The 20,018-nt window shown below is 35.6% G+C and overlaps 4 protein-coding genes across 4 annotated transcripts; 2 read left to right on the forward strand and 2 right to left on the reverse strand.

Annotated features, from left to right (window-relative positions):
• Window positions 1-1,408: 1,408 nt before the first annotated feature.
• On the reverse strand, window positions 1,409-3,387 carry LOC105643439 (translationally-controlled tumor protein homolog). Its single transcript, XM_012228560.4, has 5 exons — window positions 3,230-3,387; window positions 2,495-2,568; window positions 2,279-2,407; window positions 1,968-2,125; window positions 1,409-1,829 (listed from the first exon to the last, which is right to left on the reverse strand). Exons 1-5 carry the CDS (start codon window positions 3,255-3,257, stop codon window positions 1,712-1,714), a joined length of 507 nt encoding a protein of 168 aa, XP_012083950.1. The 5' UTR covers window positions 3,258-3,387; the 3' UTR covers window positions 1,409-1,711.
• Window positions 3,388-4,858: 1,471 nt separating this feature from the next.
• On the forward strand, window positions 4,859-10,786 carry LOC105643440 (binding protein). The gene is made up of 9 exons (XM_012228563.4): window positions 4,859-6,521; window positions 6,655-7,386; window positions 7,991-8,485; window positions 8,827-8,918; window positions 9,043-9,130; window positions 9,226-9,340; window positions 9,435-9,552; window positions 9,635-9,809; window positions 9,895-10,786. The coding sequence occupies exons 1-9, from the start codon at window positions 4,995-4,997 to the stop codon at window positions 10,600-10,602; spliced, it is 4,050 nt and encodes a 1,349-aa protein (XP_012083953.1). The 5' UTR covers window positions 4,859-4,994; the 3' UTR covers window positions 10,603-10,786.
• A 312-nt stretch (window positions 10,787-11,098) lies between these two features.
• On the forward strand, window positions 11,099-14,021 carry LOC105643441 (DnaJ heat shock amino-terminal domain protein (DUF1977)). The gene is made up of 3 exons (XM_012228564.4): window positions 11,099-11,283; window positions 11,407-12,525; window positions 13,717-14,021. Exon 2 carries the CDS (start codon window positions 11,459-11,461, stop codon window positions 12,521-12,523), a length of 1,065 nt encoding a protein of 354 aa, XP_012083954.1. The 5' UTR covers window positions 11,099-11,283; window positions 11,407-11,458; the 3' UTR covers window positions 12,524-12,525; window positions 13,717-14,021.
• A 561-nt stretch (window positions 14,022-14,582) lies between these two features.
• LOC105643442 (uncharacterized) lies at window positions 14,583-15,319 on the reverse strand. The gene has a single exon (XM_012228565.4). The coding sequence runs from the start codon at window positions 15,291-15,293 to the stop codon at window positions 14,844-14,846; it is 450 nt and encodes a 149-aa protein (XP_012083955.3). The 5' UTR covers window positions 15,294-15,319; the 3' UTR covers window positions 14,583-14,843.
• Between the last annotated feature and the right edge of the window lie 4,699 nt (window positions 15,320-20,018).

Here is a 20,018-nt window from a genome sequence, read left to right on the forward strand (position 1 = left end):
ATTCTGAACTAATATATAATTGCTTCCTTTGCACCTCCAAACCGTAGGTTAGGTTATCACAATGTACTTAATTACAATGTACATCATATGAATTTAATGGTGGGAACCCATTAATGACTATGATTACAACCTGCATTTTAGATTACTTTTTATACAATTCCAAAACTATTATGGTTGATAAATGGGTTTTTATTAGTAGAAATTTAATTTATAGTTAGAACCTAACTATTAAAAGATATTTCTTTTAATTTTAATTTAAATTATTTAGTCCGACATTAATAAATTATATAAAACATAATTCCAGAAAGGTTTACCAACCAAAATTAATCTTTTGTATCTTTATTTATATAAACCATCTAAAAATGAGAAATAAGATTTTGGCAATAATGATGTAATTAAAGACGTCAAGTCCATGGTGAAGACAAGCAACATAATCACGATTTTCCATATAAACATGTTTTCAAAATGGAGTAAATGCATGAATCAAGCAAAAGGTGAATCAAAGGTCATTTGCTTTTAATATTTTATAATAAGCGATTGTAAAACTGGTCATGTCTCTTAGTTTAAATTTTGATTAATAAAGTAACTATAAAACTAAGTATTTGCCAATTGATTTAATCATCGACGCAGGTGGTCTAAATTCACAGCATGTGCAATTTTTTAATTTTATTTTATCAGATCAGATACGTTGAGGAAGCAGAAAATGATTGCATTGACTAGTAGTAGTAATAATAATAATAATAAAAGATAATTTTGCCTCGTTAGCCTCTATCTTTCCCACTCTGAACCAACATATTTGTAATAGGTCAAGGAACACAAGGCGGCAAGAAGCACAATTGACGAGTCACACGCACCGATTACGGGGCGCTACGCAATCTTAACAAGTCAAATTAAGATCTATGCTATTCTGAGGAAGGCCATTCTGCGGCCAGAAGATCTCAAAGAAGTAAACACTTCCTCCAGCATCCAAATGAGGGATTCTCTCTGGAACAAAAAAAACAATCGAGGGCACTGCCTTCCTTCAGTTTTCAGAGGTAGGGGCTGCATCAATCATCGCTCAGTGAGCTATTTATTTTATTGCCGCCAATAGCGCTTCGCTTGCATGCAAGGCGGCACGCCAGGTAGAGCTATCGCGGGCGGGAGACCTCAGGCTTCCAACGCCACAATTAAACAGAATCAAAATGCAAGATTAGAATAAGCCATCACCAAACAGAAGTAAAACTACAATTAAACCCCAAATAAAAGGAAATACTAATAAAACGAAATCTAATGCATAGCAAATCGCAAAATACACCAATTTCTTATTATATTTTATACCGATAAGACCAAAATTCAATGGCCTTACATGCTTGCTTGCCTGCACCACCTTAAAGTATATAATAATAGAATGTTGCCAAATTGCAAATGATTAGAGCCAGTAAAACATATCTATTTTGACAAGCCTTCCACAAATACAAAGGGAACAAAGAAGTTGTAACATCAAACAATTACCAACTTAGGCTGGTAAATTTTAGAATACACGCCCAATAGAAGATTGAATTATTTGTCAAACAAGAAACTAATAACCAAAGAAGGAGGAAAACATGTCTAGTCAATAATTAACCAAAATAAGGCATGAAGCACCAAATATAACAGTACAGAGATGGAAAAGGACACATAAAGCTAGAAATATGGCAAGAACTTCCACTTCGAAGCCAGCTATTCTCCATTCTTAGCACTTGATCTCCTTCAAAGCATAAGCGAAGTACAAAAATGTTGGGTCAGTGGCGCCATCCTTGTAGTAAGCAAACACCAAACTCCCATCATCATGCATGCTCTCCCCCACAAAACTGCAAGACACGTGAGCATGTAAATCACTGAGATCCAAACTACATGTATGCTCATATAAATAAATAAATAAATGAACTGTACTAAAACAACTGGGGATAACCAGCAGGAAAATTTGAAACAATAAAAATTACACTCACAATTGGAGGTCACTGAGCTTCGAGAGCAGGAACTTGGTTGCTCCCTCAATGTTTTTCTTGAAAGCCTGTTGCTTCTCCTCATCCAATTTGGGTGTCAACAACTTGATGTACCTCTTCATGTATGTGACAAACTGCTTCTTGTCAAAAGCAGGTTGCTCCTGCAAAAGATAAATGTGAGTTTTTGAAATTTTCACTTATTTTTGTCGGGAATAAAAAAAGGCACTCAAAACTTCTAACAGTAGCACACAGATCTCCTAAGAGTAGGCTAAGAAAGGCACTCAAAACTCCTAACAGTAGCACACAGATCTCACCTGGAGCCTAAAAGTGTCCACAACGTCAACAACTTTAACAGTCTGGTCATCAACACCCTCATCTTCATCCGCCCCTTCAGCAGAGGGATTTGCACCAATGTTCACATCAACGGCTCCTTGAACAACCCACTACATACCAAAACACGTAAACTAAACAATCAATAACAATAAAATAATAATCCAACATAAACCTCAAAAAAAATCCCTAAAATTCACCTTTCCCTCAACTTCCCACAGCATGCCATTCTCAATTTCCTTGTAAGGGAACGAATCCGAGAGAAGCTCATCACCTAAAATTCATTAAAAACGTTAATGAAGTCAACATTTTATAACTAAAGTACATAACTACATCTGTCCTTACAGTAACCTATTAATCCTGGGACCAAAGATAAAAACTTTTATGGGTAGATATGGCTCAGTATGTTCTTTCATTATAGGTTTTGATTAATATAAAACGTAAGGTGGATAAGAGAGAAAATTGTGCTTGCAATCAAATATCAAACATGAAAAGGAATCACCAGAACATGCAAGGAAAACCTGAACAAGCAAAAAGCAAGAAACTAACAAAGTTTTTGCTTTATAAAAACTAAAATAATAATAAAAAAAAAAGAATAAAGGTTAAAAAAGAAAAATTCATGGAGAAACTAAATATCAGTTAATCATAGATATAAAGTTAATTACAGTTGGTTCAACTAAATCAATACAGAAAGCATCAGATCTCCATGTACAGAAAATAAAAACAAACGTTGGAGCCTAAATCTTAACAGTAGAAGTTGATGATTCAAAACATCAAATAAAGCCTTTGAAAATAAGAGAAACCAAATCGAGATCTAATCGAATCAATTCCAATCTAGCTTACAAACCCTAAGATGAATCAAAATCAAAATCAAAATCAAAATCAAAACCAAAAGAAATATCGGACAAAATTAGGAACAGAATAAGCAAAGTTACCGGTAAGCAAATCCTGGTAGACCAACATGATTCTGAGTTTCTCCCGGATCGAACCACAAAGAGAAGAAGTAGAGAGAGCAGCAAGTACGCTAAAGAGCAAGAGAGGTTTTCTGTGCCGTCGGCAGAGTATATTTATAAGCGAGGGTTTTGCCGATACCCAGGTAATTTTCACGAGACTTCATAATTACGAAAAAACCTTTTAGTTTTTTTATAATACCTAATAAGTCCTCTTTTAGTGGGCTTTAATAAGGTTTGGGCCGGTGGATTTTTTTTTTTTTTTTGGAGAATGGGAATTTATTCTTGTTGACAAGGAATAAATTCTTGTGTCATGTTATAAAATACATCCATATTCTTTAGAAAAAAAGATGGTCAAAGAACAATTTATTTGGAAAAAGATACCAGCACTTAAAATTTTTTTTTTAAAAAAAACACTTTTTAGCTGGAATTTCGCCCAAAAGCTATAAAAAACTGAGCTTGTATAGGATGAATTGATTTTATTTCTAAATAACAATTTTTGTTATTTATTGGCTGATTGGTTTTTTTTCATAATTATTTGTTCTTAACAATTAAATAAAATTGTCTGATAAAAATTACGTACATGGCTCAATTCGGCAACCGTTTTTAAAATAGCATAAATTATGTTGTAATCAGGGTCAAAACACTATTATATTATTATAGTATTTCGAACGTATCATTTATATTATTATTTAGATATTGAGAGAATGTATTATGAAATATTTCTCTGTTTAAACAACTAATTTGTTGAACAACGCTATATAAAATTATCAATTTATCTTATATATAATTCAGGGTCTTAGAGACACAATTATATTATTTTAATTGTTTGGATTTAGTTAAAATCAATGAATTAAATAACCATGTCTTAGTAATTATTTCGATGCTTTAATATTTTAAATAAAATATATTCTCTCTATGTCATTTTGTTTGCATGGTTTGATAAAATATACATATTAGAAATATAGTCAATAAAAATTATTTTGTCTTTTTTTACCGTTAACTTATTAAGATATTAATAAAAGTTTATTCATTTAATGAACAATCATAAAAGTTATTATGATAAAAATAATTGTTTATACATCTAAATTTAGAAATTTTACACATATTTTGAAACATAAAAAAAAAGAATAATAAACAAATAAAATGGAACAGATGGAATATTTCATTTTTTATGGATCAAAACTCATGAATTAAATATTTATTTATCGTCAAATTTAATTTTTATTTATTTAATAAAGCAATTAAACACAAGATGTGATCTACATTTCAAAATGTAAATTATATCCTTACTACAATATTACATATTACTAATAGGTATAATCCCAAAACATAAATTAAAATATCATATACTCCTGAATGCCACATAGTTGTTCAATCTAGAATTCTGGATCACATTCACTGCCTCAAGTCTTCATTTCACCTTATAATAATGAAGTTGCTATTGTTTTTGATTAATAATAATGAAGTTATTTCAAATTAATTAATTCAAGCATTTACAAAATGCAATCCAAAAATTCCACTAATCTACAAATCAGTGAAACGACACGCACTAATCTACAATTCACTAAAACGACACGCGGATCCAGTGACCCATACTCAGAAGATCCAGTGTTTGTAGAAGCGGGAAAGCGAAATTCAAAAATCTAAAGAATTTTGAGCGAGATGGAGGGAATTTGAAACCAGAAAAGAAATTTCTCAGTATCCAGTGACCTCTGCAATTGCCCAACCCAAACTTCCTCACCCGGCCATGGAAGAAACCATATCAAGGATAATTGCGGATCTCGAAGAGACCCACTGCAACCAAAACCCACCACCACCTCTTTCTCGATCAACTCTCGAAGATCTTCAATCCCTCTTAGATAACAATGACCCAGAACTCCTTGATCAATTCTTCTTCGATCTCTCCTCTAAATCCATCTCCCTTTCCTCACTCCTTCCTCCTCTCACTTCTACCATGGACTCTGGCCTCACGTATCTCTCTCTCCTGTCCTCTAAAGTTTACCTCTCTCTCCTCCTTTCTCCTAATTCCCCTGTTTTTACTCTCTTCACACCCATGTCTTTTCTCTCTCTTCTCCGTTCCCTTCGTCGTTCTCTCAAGCCCCGACCACTGGCTTCAATAGGGCAATGCTCTTCCTCCACCTCCGCGCGCGGTGGCGCCGAGTTAAAGAAGAGAAAGGGGCGAGCATCGAAGAATAATAATAATAATAGGAGGAATACGGGTGCTGGCAGCGATGAAGATGGTAATTATGGTAGTGGAGAGAGGGAAAGAGGTGTTTTTGACGTCAGACTGTTATTTTGTGTTCTTGAAAAATTGGGTTTAGCTTTGGATTTGATTCATCTCAATAGATTTCCTGATAGTTTAAAGTCTTTGGTTCATACTATAGTGGAAATTCCAGTTTTGGGTATTGAAATGGGAAGTAATGCAGCTAATTTTAACAGATTGGCGGATCTGTGTTCCACGATTTTGCGGCAAGTCTTGAAACCTGACCATGGAGAGGAAGGGGAGACAGCAGCGGAGGTGTTCAAATCGTTAACGTCATCAATTTTGGCTGTTAAATCACAGGCGAGGAGCTTCGCGTTGGGTTTTGTGAAGCATTTGGTGACTGGCATAGCCAGAAAGAATGAGGGAGTTAAAAGAGCTGTTGTAAATTTGCCACGCTATTTGGCACAGAAAGCACCGGAGAAGGCAGAGCCTAGAGGGCTGGCAGTGGAGGCGATAATAGAAATTGTTAGAGCTATGGAGTTAAAACATCAAGTTGGGTTTGTGGAATATGTTGTGAAAATGACACAGGGCAAAGTTCATCTTAGGCTTTTGGCGGTGGATTTGATTTTGCATTTGATGATGCTGTTAAAAGATCCATTTGGGATGGACTTGGACGGTGAAGTGAAAGGTTCATGGGGGTTTGATTGCCTGGAGGCGTTAATTCAGCGTTGCTCAGACTCAAGTGCTGCAATTAGAGCTCGTGCACTGTCAAATTTGGCTCAGTTGGTGGGGTTCTTGTCAACTGATGATAAGAATTGTGCGGTTTTGAAGAACGTTTTGGGTTTGGGTGAGGCGAGAACTGAAAGAATAGAAGGTCATATTAATGATATTTTGAGGAAAAGGTGTATGGATGAGAAGGCAAATGTTAGGAGGGCTGCACTTGTTTTAGTCACCAAGTTGACTGCTCTCTTGAGTGGTAATTTTGATGGAATTGTGCTCAAGACCATGGGAATGGCTTGTTCAGATCCCCTTGTGAGCATTCGTAAAGCTGCCATTTCAGCTCTTTCCGAGGTTAGTTTGTTGTGCTTTATCTAAAGTTCCATAATTTAGCTATTAGTCTTTTGAGTTTATTACTATGGGTGGTATTTGATAGCTAGTGATATCTCTGTCCCGATCTATCTTTGATTATTTAATTGGATTGTAGGCGTTCAAGACATTTTCAGATAAAATTGTGACAGTTGAGTGGCTACATGCTGTTCCACGGTTAATAACTGATAACGAATCTAGCATTCAAGAAGAATGTGAGAACTTGTTCCTGGAACTGGTTTTGGATCGCATTTCTAGAGTAGGATCTACTGGTGAATCCAATTTGTTCTTTTCAAATGTGAAAGCCAATAGTCTAGAAAGGGAAACTGAAATGTTATTTCCTGAAGGAGTATTGGTTCTTTTGAAAGAGATCTGCAACGGAGAGGTGATGCCTTGGGTGAGGAAAATCTGCACAAACCTAGGTAAGAAAAAAAGGTTGAAGCCCAAATTAGCAAATGCACTACAAAGTATCATAAAGACTTCTGAGTCTCTTTGGTTGAGTCATTCCAAACCAATAGAAAAGTGGACAGCACCACCTGGTGCTTGGTTTCTTCTATCAGAAGTATCAGCTCACCTTTCAAAAGCAGTTGCCTGGGAGTTTCTCCATCATCACTGGCAACTCCTTGATAAATTTGGAGCAGCTGGTGGGTTCAACAAACCCCCTGACATAGAAATTATGCATGAAGATGAAGAGGGCTCAGAATCCAATTCTGTTGCATGGGCTGGGGATCGTGTTTTCCTACTGCAAACAATCTCTAATGTTTCAGTAGAGCTTCCGCCTGAATCTGCAGCAGATTTAGCTCATAATTTGCTTAAAAGAATTGAAGAGTTCAACATGCATTCAACAGAGGTATTTATATTGTGTTATTCTCCATCTTAAATAGGGGTATTGGTTCTTTTGTTCATTGTTCCATTGTCTTTGTGGTCGATACATGTTCTGTCATTGTTACGCAGTAGTGGCAAAAGGCACTTGCAATTTGCTTAACTTGCATTGCCCAAGTCTATTGATCTTTAAAGGCTTCAAGGTCTATTTACTCCAGTTGATTGATCTTTTAAAGGCTTCAGGGTCTATTGACTCCAACTGTGGTTAAACTTTTCGATGGGTTTAGGAATCCAGAATGCACTGGATTCTGATATTTCTCACATACTGTTCTATCAAACTAATGCATTCTTGGTCTTGGACCTGGACCATATTTCAAGTCCAACTTTAGTATTATGTTTGATAAGTTGAAATTGAATGCATCTAATATACACTTGCTTTGATCTAACCGCAGAAAATATTTCAGTGAAGTTCTTTACCGGAGCTGAGTGCAATAAATTTTTTCCTTGGCTGAAAATAAGATGCTAAGTAGTTTCAAATTATCTACAATAGTCAGTGCAAGCTGTTCACATATAGAGTTTCCTCCTGGCATGATATGTATTTTCATTTTATTTAACTTGTTATTTGATGGCAGGTTAATGCTCATGTTAAGGCACTCAGAACGTTGTGCAGAAGGAAGGCTTTGAATCCTGAGGAGGCTGATGCACTTGTCATGAAATGGGTGCAACAAGTTTTCTCTAAAGCTTCTAAGATCTTGGAAAAGTTCATTTCAGGGGATCTGGAAGCAAATAGTGGAAATAGTTTCTTTACGCCCCCAAGAAGTGAAAGCACAAAAAGCAAGAAAGCAGCAGCAACGTGCCATTTGCTCTCTGAATCAGTAACTGCAGTTTACACTATTGGGTCTTTGGTTACCGTTTGTCCTTCAGCTGATGTCAGCACCATTCTTCCTTTACTACAGACCATCATCACTTCAGGAAATTCTCATCCAAACTTGAGTAAACTGCCAGGTCCTTCGGTATCTTTGAAACAGATAGCCCCTCCTTTATACATTCAAGCATGGTTGACAATGGGGAAGATATGCTTAGCAGATGGGAAACTCGCCAAGAGATATATTCCTTTGTTTGTGCAGGTTTGTTAACTTCCAAAAAAAAAAAAAAAAAAAATCTTATTAGTATTAGAAACACTAGTGCTAGTTTTCTTGGCCATTTCATTCCACGCAGTCGCTCGCAATTGATGCTAACCATCTCACTTATGGTTTATGAAAGAGTTCATAATTTGGAACTCTAATCACTGCCGAACAACATTAGCTCTAGAGCATCATATTGTTTCCCTTGGACATAAATGACTCCATACTTCTACCCATTTCTTCCTGCTGAAGGTTCTCAGCGTCACCAGTTTGTCTTGAATTCTTGAAAACTCTTTCTCGGGTAGTTTCCAAGTTTCTAAATGCCTATTTATCTTACATTGCAGGAGCTTGACAGGAGTGATTGTGCAGCCCTTCGGAATAATCTTATAGTTACTATGGCTGACTTTTGTGTTCGCTACACTGCTTTAGTTGATTGGTGAGACCTGTAAAGAATTGAGAATAAACTAACTTTGAACTGTCTCTTCAATCATTAAACTAAAAGCCTAATGCTAATGATAATATTCTTACCATTCTAACTAATCATTCTTTTAAATCAACAGTTACATATCAAAGATCACCAAATGTCTTCGAGATCCCTGTGAACTTGTGAGAAGGCAGACATTTATATTGCTCTCCAGATTGTTGCAGGTTTCAGTTTCACTAGCTTTTTTCTTATGTTTCCCACAGAAGTAATGGCCATGAATGAACTGTTTTCAATTTTCAGTTTCATTCTTATCTTGCAGAGGGACTATGTAAAGTGGAGGGGAGTACTCTTCCTTCGGTTCCTTCTATCCCTGGTTGATGAGTCTGAAAAGATAAGACAGCTTGCTGATTTCCTCTTTGGGAATATTCTAAAAGGTTGATAAAACTTGCAACTTATTGTATTTACATGATCATTGAAGATGGGGGGATATTTTCAGGTTTTGTTTAACGGGTATACTTTTTTGTGCAGTCAAAGCACCACTTCTAGCTTATAACAGTTTTGTGGAATCGATTTATGTTCTCAATGACTGCAACGCACATAATGGATCTAAGAATTCCCTGATGGAGAACCGGCTTTTTTCCATTAGGTAGGTGCCTTTATATTTTGTTACCGATAAAAACCTCTTTTGACTGAGATGAAGATTTTATATCTAGTATTGCTATTTCCAGAGGCAGTGACGAAAATTCACGGTCTAAACGAATGCACGTCTATGTCTCTTTGCTGAAACAAATGGCCCCAGAGCACCTCTTGGCGACATTTGCAAAGTTGTGTGCTGAGATTCTTGCAGCTGCATCAGATGGCATGCTCAACATAGAAGATATCACAGGACAATCTGTTCTGCAGGTGCTGATCCTTTAGAGAAGATACATCAATGAGTCTGTCTTATCATCCGTCTTTTGGTAAAATCTTCCTTCTAAATTATGAGCAGGATACTTTTCAAATTCTTGCCTGCAAAGAGATTCGAATTCCAACTGGTCGTGGATCACAAACTGACACTGGAGACATAGAGGAAGAAGGTGGAGATGGTGGAGCCTCTGCAGCAGCTGCCAAAGGAAGGGCTATTACTCAAGCAATCAGGAAGGGTCTTATCCAAAACACCATCCCCATCTTCATAGAACTTAAACGGCTACTGGAGAGCAAGAATAGCCCCCTCATAGGCTCTCTCATGGAATGTCTCCGGATTCTGCTCAAGGACTACAAGAATGAGATTGACGAAATATTGGTTGCTGATAAGCAACTCCAGAAAGAGCTTATTTATGATATGCAGAAGTATGAATCAGCCAAGGCCAGAATAACCGCTGCTGAGGCTGTTGCCACTATGCAAAACCCAAGTACCTTTCTTTCTCCTCGCCCTCCTAACACTGCAAGCAGAACAGAAACTCAAAATAATTTCACAGAAAAGTTGCATAATGATTCAAGAGTGGCTTCAGCAATGGCAGATGCTGCTGCTGCTGCTAAAGCTCGGTCTGTGCTCAAAGAAGTGAACAAAGGAACAGTGACACCACCACTCAGTTCCATCAGTGTACCCAAACTCAAGTCAAACCAGGGTGCAAATGGTGCCCAAAACGATAGACCCTTGTATGTATTGGAATCTTTGAGAAGGCGACAATCTTTCAATTCTGATGATGAAAGCTGATTCTGTAATTTATTTTCCCGTACAGTAACACATTCTTCGAAGAAAAAATTTAATCTTCAGCCCAGAAAAAAAAAAAAAAAAAACCATATGTAGGGGCAGAACTGAGTTAACTTGATTGTATATTCCAATTGTACATTATGCATACAAGTCTACCAATAAATGAGAATTACGACTCTATAATTAAGTTGACTTTGTTGTATGTTGTTGGAATAACTTAAAGAAAGCAGCTACTTGCGCAGTTCATTTATATTAAATCCAAAACGACGTCGTTTGCTCGAGGGGGAAAAGAGCACAAGGAATTGTCTATTAACTTAATTGCGTGATTAAATAATTATATTTAACATAATTACGAAGCACAATGTAATACCAAATTTTTTTTATCGATTATCTATTTTAAATTCATAAAATTTATTTCACGATTTCATCTTCGAAATTTTACACTTTAAAGTTTAAACTGTATTGTTAGTGGTTCAGTTAACAATTTCAAATCGGACGTGGCAAGTTTCCATTAGATAACTTGACCAAACTTGATGGCCAGAGCCTGAGGATTTTGGCTCATAAGTAGCAAATACAGACGCAGTCGTGTGCTTCGGGTCTTCTGCTCCTCCTCCTTCTCACTCACCCCATTTTCACATCTCTACACATGTGTATGTCTTCACAATGTTTGATTATCTTTATCAGGTAACTCTTAATCAACTCACATTCGTTTCGCTCTTGATTGGAATTTGAAATTCTTGTGTGATCTTTTCATTTCTGATTTGTCATATGCAAACATTAATTTGTGAATTTTACTCGGAATTTTAGGTGTTGAATTAGAGCTAATTGAAGCTCATTTATTGAAATCTTTGAAGTGGTTATGGATAGTAATAAAGATGAAGCGTTTAGATGCCTTAGAATTGCTGAAGAAGCAATTGCATCTGGAAATAAAGAGCGAGGATTGAAATTTATTAAAATCGCTCAACGTTTGAATCATAATTTATCTGTTGATGAACTTTTGGCTGCTTGTGAGAAGATCGATTCTTCTTCTAGGTCAAATCAATCTATTGATGAAAAATGCGTTCTTGATGATAAGAGTAGGCCTAGTTCTGCTAGAAATGATGAGGGTTTAAATGGGGAAAGGAATTATACTGAAGAACATGTGCAATTGATTAGGCAGATTAAGAGGAATAAGGATCATTATACAATTCTTGGAGTGGAAAAGACTTGTTCTGTTGAGGAGATTAGAAGGGCTTATAGGAAATTGTCGTTGAAAGTTCACCCAGATAAGAACAAGGCACCAGGATCTGAGGAAGCATTTAAAAAGGTTTGCAAGGCATTTAAGTGTTTGAGTGATGATAATTCAAGGAGGCAGTATGATCAGACTGGTTTGGTTGATGAATTTGAGTACAACCAGCAGTATAATGTTAGGCGGACAAGGAGGAGGAGAAATGTGCATGAGTTTTATGAAGATGATTTTGATCCAGATGAAATATTCAGGTCATTTTTTGGTCAGACTGACATGTTTAGGGCGCATCATATTTACAGGAGTAGAGAAATGAGTGGTGGTCGGCAACGGGAGGAGTTTAGTCGTGGAGGAGGGGCTAAGTTGCTGCTTCTTATACAGATATTGCCTTTCTTGTTGATTGTTGTACTTGCTTATCTGCCCTTTTCAGAGCCTGACTATTCATTGCATAAAAATTATTCCTATCAAATTCCTAAGACAACTGATAAACTCGGCGTGGAGTTCTTTGTTAAATCAGCAGCTTTTGATGACAATTTTCCTGTTGGAAGTCCTGCACGAGCCAACATTGAAGACAATGTGATGAAGGATTATAGAAGCTTGCTTTGGCGTCATTGTCACATAGAGCTCCAGAGGCGTCACTGGAACAGGAATCTGCCTACTCCTAGCTGTGATAAACTACAAACTTTGGGATTAGCATGAAGGTGAGCTGATTGCCCAATTTAATTGTAACACGAAAATATTCTAATTTATTTTTCTTTTCATCTGTACCAATATGTGGTGTTATGCACCTGTCTTATATGTGCTAGCGTGTTAATGTTTTCAGTGAGTATTGTCCTTGATTTAAAGCTCCCCTTTTGGGTAGTGCTTTATTTTTCAATTTTTAGTAAGTGCCAAATTTTATGAAGTTGCTTCTCTATTTAAAGTGACTGTTTATTACCAGCTCGTAGGACATGCTAGGAAGCTCACTTGTGTTGATGCCACTTCTATCATTTGGGATCTTTTTCTATCTGTCTGTGTGATAGTGATTGCCAAGGTGTTTTACTTGATTACATGGTAATTGGGCTATACTGAACTATCATATGCTTCCAATCTGCCCCAGGTTAATGCAAATAATTCGTGGAATTCAAATACATAATGATAGTGAGATTTAAAAGGCATGGTTAGGTTTAGCTTTGGCCCTACCACGGTGGCATTTGGATATGAGACTGCCTAACTTAGTCCTTCATTCTGTTGATTTGTCCTCTCTAAAAGGACTCCTGATTCTGAAAATCTCTTTCAAATGTCTCAACTCATATTAATTCCTTCTTTTTTCATTTGATTTTGTATTGACAACGTAGAAATACAACTTTGACATTCTCAGAAGCTCAGTTTAATTCATAATGAGTTGTGTGATAACAGCTTATGGCAAATCCTTTTACAAATGTCGTGTATGGAAAATTACTATCATTACCTGATGCGTGTTCGTAAAAAGTAAAACAAGTCTCTCTTTACGAAGGTGAGTTTGCTTCTGTTGGGAGGGTATGTATGCAGGTGTGCAACATTCAGATGAGCAGGAAGGTTCCGTGTGGCTGTTGGCTTCAAATATTGGAAATAGTTTGATCTAGGCATGGTTATACGTAGTGTTCCCATTTTATCTTTGATTAATTTCGTTGCTAAGTCTCTGGTGCAACACGGTTACCTGGTTCAAATCAGTCATTTGATGAGGATTCTAGGTCAGATTTGTTGGCTGCAATGTATTCCAATTGTCATTGTTAACATGTTATATCCAGTTGTATAATGCAGTCTACAATAACTTTTTACATTTGTGTCCATTTTACATGTCTTTGCTTCTGTGTTCAGCAATTACCTTTATAGAACTTAGCTGACGCTTGTAAATGTGATTTTGATTTTAGGAAATGTAATGAAGATGGGGAAAGCTTGTAGATGTAAGTTATTAATGATCCTGGGGAGAAGGCTGTAAAGCTCTAGAGATGTGACCTGGCACTTGCCTTCTTCTTGAGTTGGACACTTGGCCATTCACCATATGCAACGCTAGTGCAGGATTGGTGCAAACGGTCTTCAACGTCCTTATCATGCCATGAGATTTTTTATACCTATAAATTGTTGAGTGCGCCTACGAGGGTGAGGATTCAATGAATTAAAAAACCAATATTGTATGAATTATTTTTCTTGGTTTCAAAGAGTTGTTTCCAGTAAATTCCTAAGAAATTTATTTTTTTTACTAGTAAGTCTGGGTTTTAATTGTGCTTGGATTAAGGTTTGATGATAAGATCTCACGGCCCAAAAATCGAGGCCCAAAAGCAAAAATAGCAAATCAACTAGGGCCTTATAAAAGAGCATCTCTGTCTCCCGCTCAAAATTGAGACCTATCTCACATCACATGACATGTGTTTGGTGTCAGACAGTTTCAGTCTTGCTGGTGCGTGTCAGCAAGAGCAAGTGGTTGTGTGTGTTAACAAACTATTACGTGTCAGCTTCTGATCAATCGGTTCCTTACAGTTGGCCCGTTCTACTCTCTCTTTCAATCTGCGCGTTTGCCTCACGTGTACACATGTACGTACATACACGCGAAAGTGGGGAGCCCACGTGCTCACGTGCATGGCCAGAGAAATGTGGACTAACAAAGTGACAAAAATAAGACACTCATCCACGTCGCCACCGTCAAGCAGCCACCGGATGAAGTTAGTAGTTAGCACACATTCACCAAAAGACCATAATACCCTCACTGTATAATAGACAGAGAAAATGTATAAGCATATTCAGATCAAGGGTAATCTTGTCACTAAACAAAATATGCAGAAATTTCCAGCTGCTTCCTCCAATATTTTCTATTACCATAATACCCTCGAACTAAAATTCTAAATACAAAAATACCATCCCATGTACTAGCAAATCTACGTACCCCCCACTGTACTGTATACAAATACAGGAAATTAAATTAAAAAACCAAAAAAAAAAAATAATAGACGAGTCCAAGTCTCTCAGATCCATGCAAGCAAAGTCACCAACTCACCAGAAGTTAATCACCGGAATCATCGTCGCCGCCGAAGATGGACATGCGATTATAAAGCAAGAACAAGATCAGAACTAGAAATAAAGCCACGCCGAAAGGTGAGCCACTGACTCGGTGAATGGTATCTGGTTCGCCAGTAGAGAAGATAGTGGAGACAAATGAGCCGCGATCGGAGGAAAGGAACTGAATAGTCAAGAGAAGGATAATGGGAAGAAGAAGAAGACCGACTGGGCTTAAGAGCTCAGTAATAGCTTCAGTTATGGCCTCGCCTTGGTCGCCGAGGAGAAATGGAGCTAAAACCACCGTGCAGACAACTACAGCTAGTATGATTCCATGGGGTGCACCGCCCTGCTGCGGTCTCTCTTCAAACATCTTTTTTCCTTTTGTGTCTGTGTGCTGGTTATTGGGATTTATGATTTTTTTTTTTTCTAAAGAGTGAATGGAAAATGGGGTCATGAAGTGGTCTTAAAATAGGTGCTGGGACGCGCTTGTCTATGAAAAGAATGAATTGTTTTTGTTAACCCTTTTAAAATTTGAAAAGTAAATGGAGAAAACACTAGGCTTGAAATATGAGTTAAGTTTAACTTTCACACCCATAAAATTATTTTGGCTCATCTAAATTTGATTTTCTTTTCTTTTTTTTTTTTCCTAACCTTTTTATTTTTGAGCTCTCTCTTTACTTATTTTTAACTGAAAATATGGAAATTTGTGGGAGATCAGTTTGCTAGCAAGTCAAATATGCATGATTAGATGGATTACACTTATTTAGATCTGATCTATTAACTCATACAGGCCTTATGGAATGGGGTTATGGCCTCCAAAATTAATTCTTTATTTTTAAATCTGCAGTATAAAAATTTTTAGAAAAAATACTTTTTAAATTTTTCTCTCCTTATTTTTTAGCCGCTAATTATTTAGATTGAATTGCTATTGAGATTCGCATATAAAACAAATCAATCAAAATAAATATTTTTAAAAATTATTTCCATATTGTTTCTTTTTTTTTCTAGTGAAAATGTTCAAAATTATCTCATTTCAATAACAAATTACTTCTCGTTAGTTTGATTCATTAACTAGTTTACAAATCGAGTTTAGATAAGTTAATCTCTAATTAGATTTAGATGTATTCTTCTCTGATAACACATTAAAAAAAAGTGCATTTGCTTTCTTTTCTCCATTATTATCAATTATTTAAAGAGGGTCTCAATCAATTGAATAATCTAATCCAAGTTGTTTTGATTTGATAATAATTTTCAAACAAATACAAAATTTTCTTCGTTAGCATCATATTATTGTATTCTTATTATCTATATGCCGAAACTAATAAATATTTTGATAATTATATAATCATCCATCACAGACGGGATAACAATTGCATATATATATATATATATATATATATATATAAAGGGAAATTTCAAATTTAAAAAAATTAATTTAGGGGCCAACAGTAAACTAGTTGTATTAATATGTTTCTAATTAAAAAGAAATGGGTAATTGCACCAAAAGCCGACATCGTCTAATTTCTTGGTAGCCCTCCATCAATGGAATGTTGAGAGGAAAGTGAAATTTGAAATAAGAATTGAAAAATATTGCAAAATGAGGTTTTTTTTTTTTTTTTTTTTTTTTTTTTTTTTTTTTTTAAAAAGGAAATTGCAAAGAAGGTAGAGGTTAAACATAAATATTACTGCAAAATTTTATTTTACTTATTATTTTTTATTGTATGGAAATATGAGGAAGAAGAAGAAGAAAAAAAGAAGAAGTGTCTTCCTCGCAACCTCAGCTTGAGATCCTAATATGTATGAAAGAAAGAAAAGAACCATCATGAAAGTGATTATTTTTGCATGGCGCGTAATGGAGGTTTCCAAGAAACTTAGCATCGGTGTGAAATTAAAACATTTTCTTAGATCTTTTTATATTTAAAAAAATTAGGAATAATTAATAAGCGTTGTAACCTTTAAAATTAAAATAATTACGAAAACAAAATCCATAAATACATTAATTAACAAATTAAGTACTTTTGACTATAATTAGTAGTGCAGTTTGTTGATTTTTTTTTCTTTTTTTTGGTGATGCAAAATTCTATTGATTTTAAAAGAGGATACGCGATGTCGTTGGCCTCAGGCTGACTAAATTCATGTTTATACATGATTTTGGATCTCACAATTAAATGCTTTATGCCATATTTATTACCCTCTCTATTTTTTTTTTATATAAAAATAAAACCATTTTGCAATTAATTAACCCATTTAAAAATGTTGCAATTCAGTAGTTTACATCCAAATTTTTAAACACTTAATTTAATTTTTAAATTGCAAGTAAATATGGACAAATCTATATTACCATGGACCTTAATTCTATATATTTAATTAGTGGATATAGCAAACCATAAATAACAATAGTCAAAAGTTTCTTAATTCGAATTTGAAAATCGTTAAGCATCCACCATATTTGTTAACAGAAACAAAGGAGAAGAATTATTAAAAGAAACTAATTTATTAATGATAAATTCATAATTAATCACTCACCATAATCACACATTGCAAAAGAACACCTACCTTGTTCAGGACACTTCTCAAAACAAGAACCACAATGGCGAGGATCGTTTTGAACATCAACACAGCTTCCATCACAGCATACAAATCCATAACCACATGTTTGACCACATGCTCCACAATTCTTGGAATCTCTTAAGGTGTCTCTGCAAAACTGCTGAAAACAACACGTGTTGCCACCCCATGGATTCTTCTTCCGATCTAAGCACACATTCGGATCACCGGAACATGATAAACCTCTCTGTCTCCCCCTTAAAGCTGATCGGAAAAAGTTTACGTGCGTTGGAGCATCAGATTCCTGCAACTTATCCCACCGGCGAGCGGCAACCCCATGAGAAGATCCAATCAGAAAAACAAGAAACAAAGGCCACAAGTTTTTAACATAACTAGAAAGCATGGATATTTACTTCCCGAGCTCGTCATGGGTTTTTATGTTGCAGATTCAATGAGATAAGGTCAGGATCATCAAACCAAATATGCTTGATTTATGGGTTTTTATCAGATTATTTATATGAGTAAGTGTACTTAATTTCTCAAATTTTAATCACTAAGATGCTCCCATTACGTAGAGGATCGACCTAATTCTTTTCAAACAATCGGTGAGTAGATATAAGTGTGAAGTAGACATGAATATGACTTGGCCACATACATACTGAGAGGATGAACAATGAATTAATACTCCTTTTTAAAATTTTTTTACTATGTTGGTCAACTAGAATCTCCCAACTAATCATTTTCATATCAATATTTTTTTTCCGGACAAGGTAGATCTGACTCAGGATTAATTATAGTTAAGGCTCTTCGCCTCCCTTTGCACATATATCTAGTGGGATTAAATCTGAGAGCTCTTCCTACATGCTCAGCTTGTATTGCCAACTGAGTCACAACCTCTTGATATTTTTCTATCAATATTAATAGCTTGTCAACAAGGTTTAACTAGCTTGTTCACAGCGGATTAGTTTTGACCCAATTTATTTGGCTCGATTTGGACCTCAGAACCCACTCAGCCCCAATTTGTGGGGCCATTATGAAAATCTTGGCCCAGTTTCGGACAATTTATCGGACTCAATTTGGGCCTTCAAACCCATCGCATGCCCAATCGGTGTTCAATTACATGAATTATGATTCTCAGTTGGGTTGGGTGTTACCCAACAGCCGTAGGAGGAAGAAGAATCAAAGTCTTGTCTTTTTTCGATAGCTAAAGATTGATGACATGTCTACATGTGATTTGGGTCTGATCCCCAAGCCTCAGCTCGTGACAGACAACGTTGCAATCCATCATCTAACATCAGGGTCCCAGACAACAGGTATTTATTGATCCTGACCTTTCAATAATCACAGCCTTATATTTTCTTGAAACCTTAGATTTAGATTATTTCTAATTGTTCCTCTACGCATAATCCACGTAACAATATCTATAGTTGGTGCTAAAAATCAGTCCAGCGGCTCAAGGAAAAAAACTATAAACTTAATAATCTGGAGTTCAAGCTCAAATTCAAGCCTGTAAATAAGAAAAAAAAAAAATTATAAATTTTGAATGAGCCAAGCTTAAATTTAGTTTTTAAGTTCGAATATGACCTCATGGAGTCAAATTTTAACGTCGGCTTGTTTGTGGCTCTAATATAATTCTACACAAAATGCCAAAAAAGAAAAAAAAAAGATGTTGGTAAGGTTGAGCTGATATTTTCTAGAGAATAATATATTTACTACTGTGAGTCTTGTGATGAGTATCTGTTTGATTGATTGAGTCATATTGGCTGGCAAGGGAGCTTGCAATAAGTATTGAATTTGGGAAATTGGGTTCTGTCTGGTGCTATTTTTGTGTGTGGTGTCGTTTTCATGACAACCTCACAAATGCTAGCATACTTTGCTTCCATCTCATAAAACAAAATAATACTGCCCTGGAAATTCCATACTTACATTTTGGTAATAAGTTACGGAGACCCACATGCTTAAAAACAAAGATAATTGCATAATTAGGGCTCAAATTAGTAATCACTTTCTGAATTATTGCATTACATTTTAGTACACTTCAATAGGCTTCTTGTAATCCAACGCAGCAAAATTCCAACATCTTTGTCACTAATTACAGGAGGGTGTTCTTTTTTACCTTTTCTAAAGCCAAATGCTGAACTAATTGTTAGCCATAAACAAGGATATGGACCTACATTTGTGCCTCTTCCCATAATGAAGCTTCTTCTGTCAAGTCAACATACTTGTGTGTGCATGGCTTTTTTTTTTTTTTTTTTTGGGTCAAAGACATTGAAGAACAGCTTAAAAGCGAACATTTAAATAATATCAATACAGTATTTACTGCTTGTCATTTGGACTGATTAATCAATTGCTTCACATGATGATTAAGCAATAATACAAAACCTAGTTAATCATGTTTCACTCTAATCATAGAGAAAAAGCAAGAGAAAGAATCTCTTTAATATAATGCGAGAATGACTGTACGATGTTAATAGTAAATAGTAATACAGCTAAATCTTCTAATCAGTTCCTTTCCTATAAAGCCTTCAAGTGTGAAGAATGATTGGTGCTTTCTTTATAGATAATAGTGAAAGCTTCATTAGCAAAGCACCAAAAGAGAGAAAAAAAAAAAAAAGAAAGAATTGGGAAGTGA

This window comes from Jatropha curcas, chromosome 7, assembly GCF_041381405.1.
Source record: "Jatropha curcas cultivar XTBG-Jc1 chromosome 7, XTBG_Jcur_1.0, whole genome shotgun sequence".
NCBI lineage: Eukaryota > Viridiplantae > Streptophyta > Magnoliopsida > Malpighiales > Euphorbiaceae > Jatropha > Jatropha curcas.

Coding starts and splice junctions, on each gene's coding strand:
- LOC105643442 (XM_012228565.4), bottom strand. CDS start 15,293: ATGACCCCATTTTCCATTCACTCTTTAGAAAAAAAAAAAATCATAAAT.
- LOC105643440 (XM_012228563.4), top strand. CDS start 4,995: ATGGAAGAAACCATATCAAGGATAATTGCGGATCTCGAAGAGACCCAC. Junction 9,553..9,634: donor AACCGGCTTTTTTCCATTAG/GTAGGTGCCTTT, acceptor TGCTATTTCCAG/AGGCAGTGACGAAAATTCAC. Junction 9,810..9,894: donor CAGGACAATCTGTTCTGCAG/GTGCTGATCCTT, acceptor AATTATGAGCAG/GATACTTTTCAAATTCTTGC.
- LOC105643441 (XM_012228564.4), top strand. CDS start 11,459: ATGGATAGTAATAAAGATGAAGCGTTTAGATGCCTTAGAATTGCTGAA.
- LOC105643439 (XM_012228560.4), bottom strand. CDS start 3,257: ATGTTGGTCTACCAGGATTTGCTTACCG. Junction 2,408..2,494: donor TGTGGGAAGTTGAGGGAAAG/GTGAATTTTAGG, acceptor TTTGGTATGTAG/TGGGTTGTTCAAGGAGCCGT. Junction 2,126..2,278: donor TGGACACTTTTAGGCTCCAG/GTGAGATCTGTG, acceptor TATCTTTTGCAG/GAGCAACCTGCTTTTGACAA.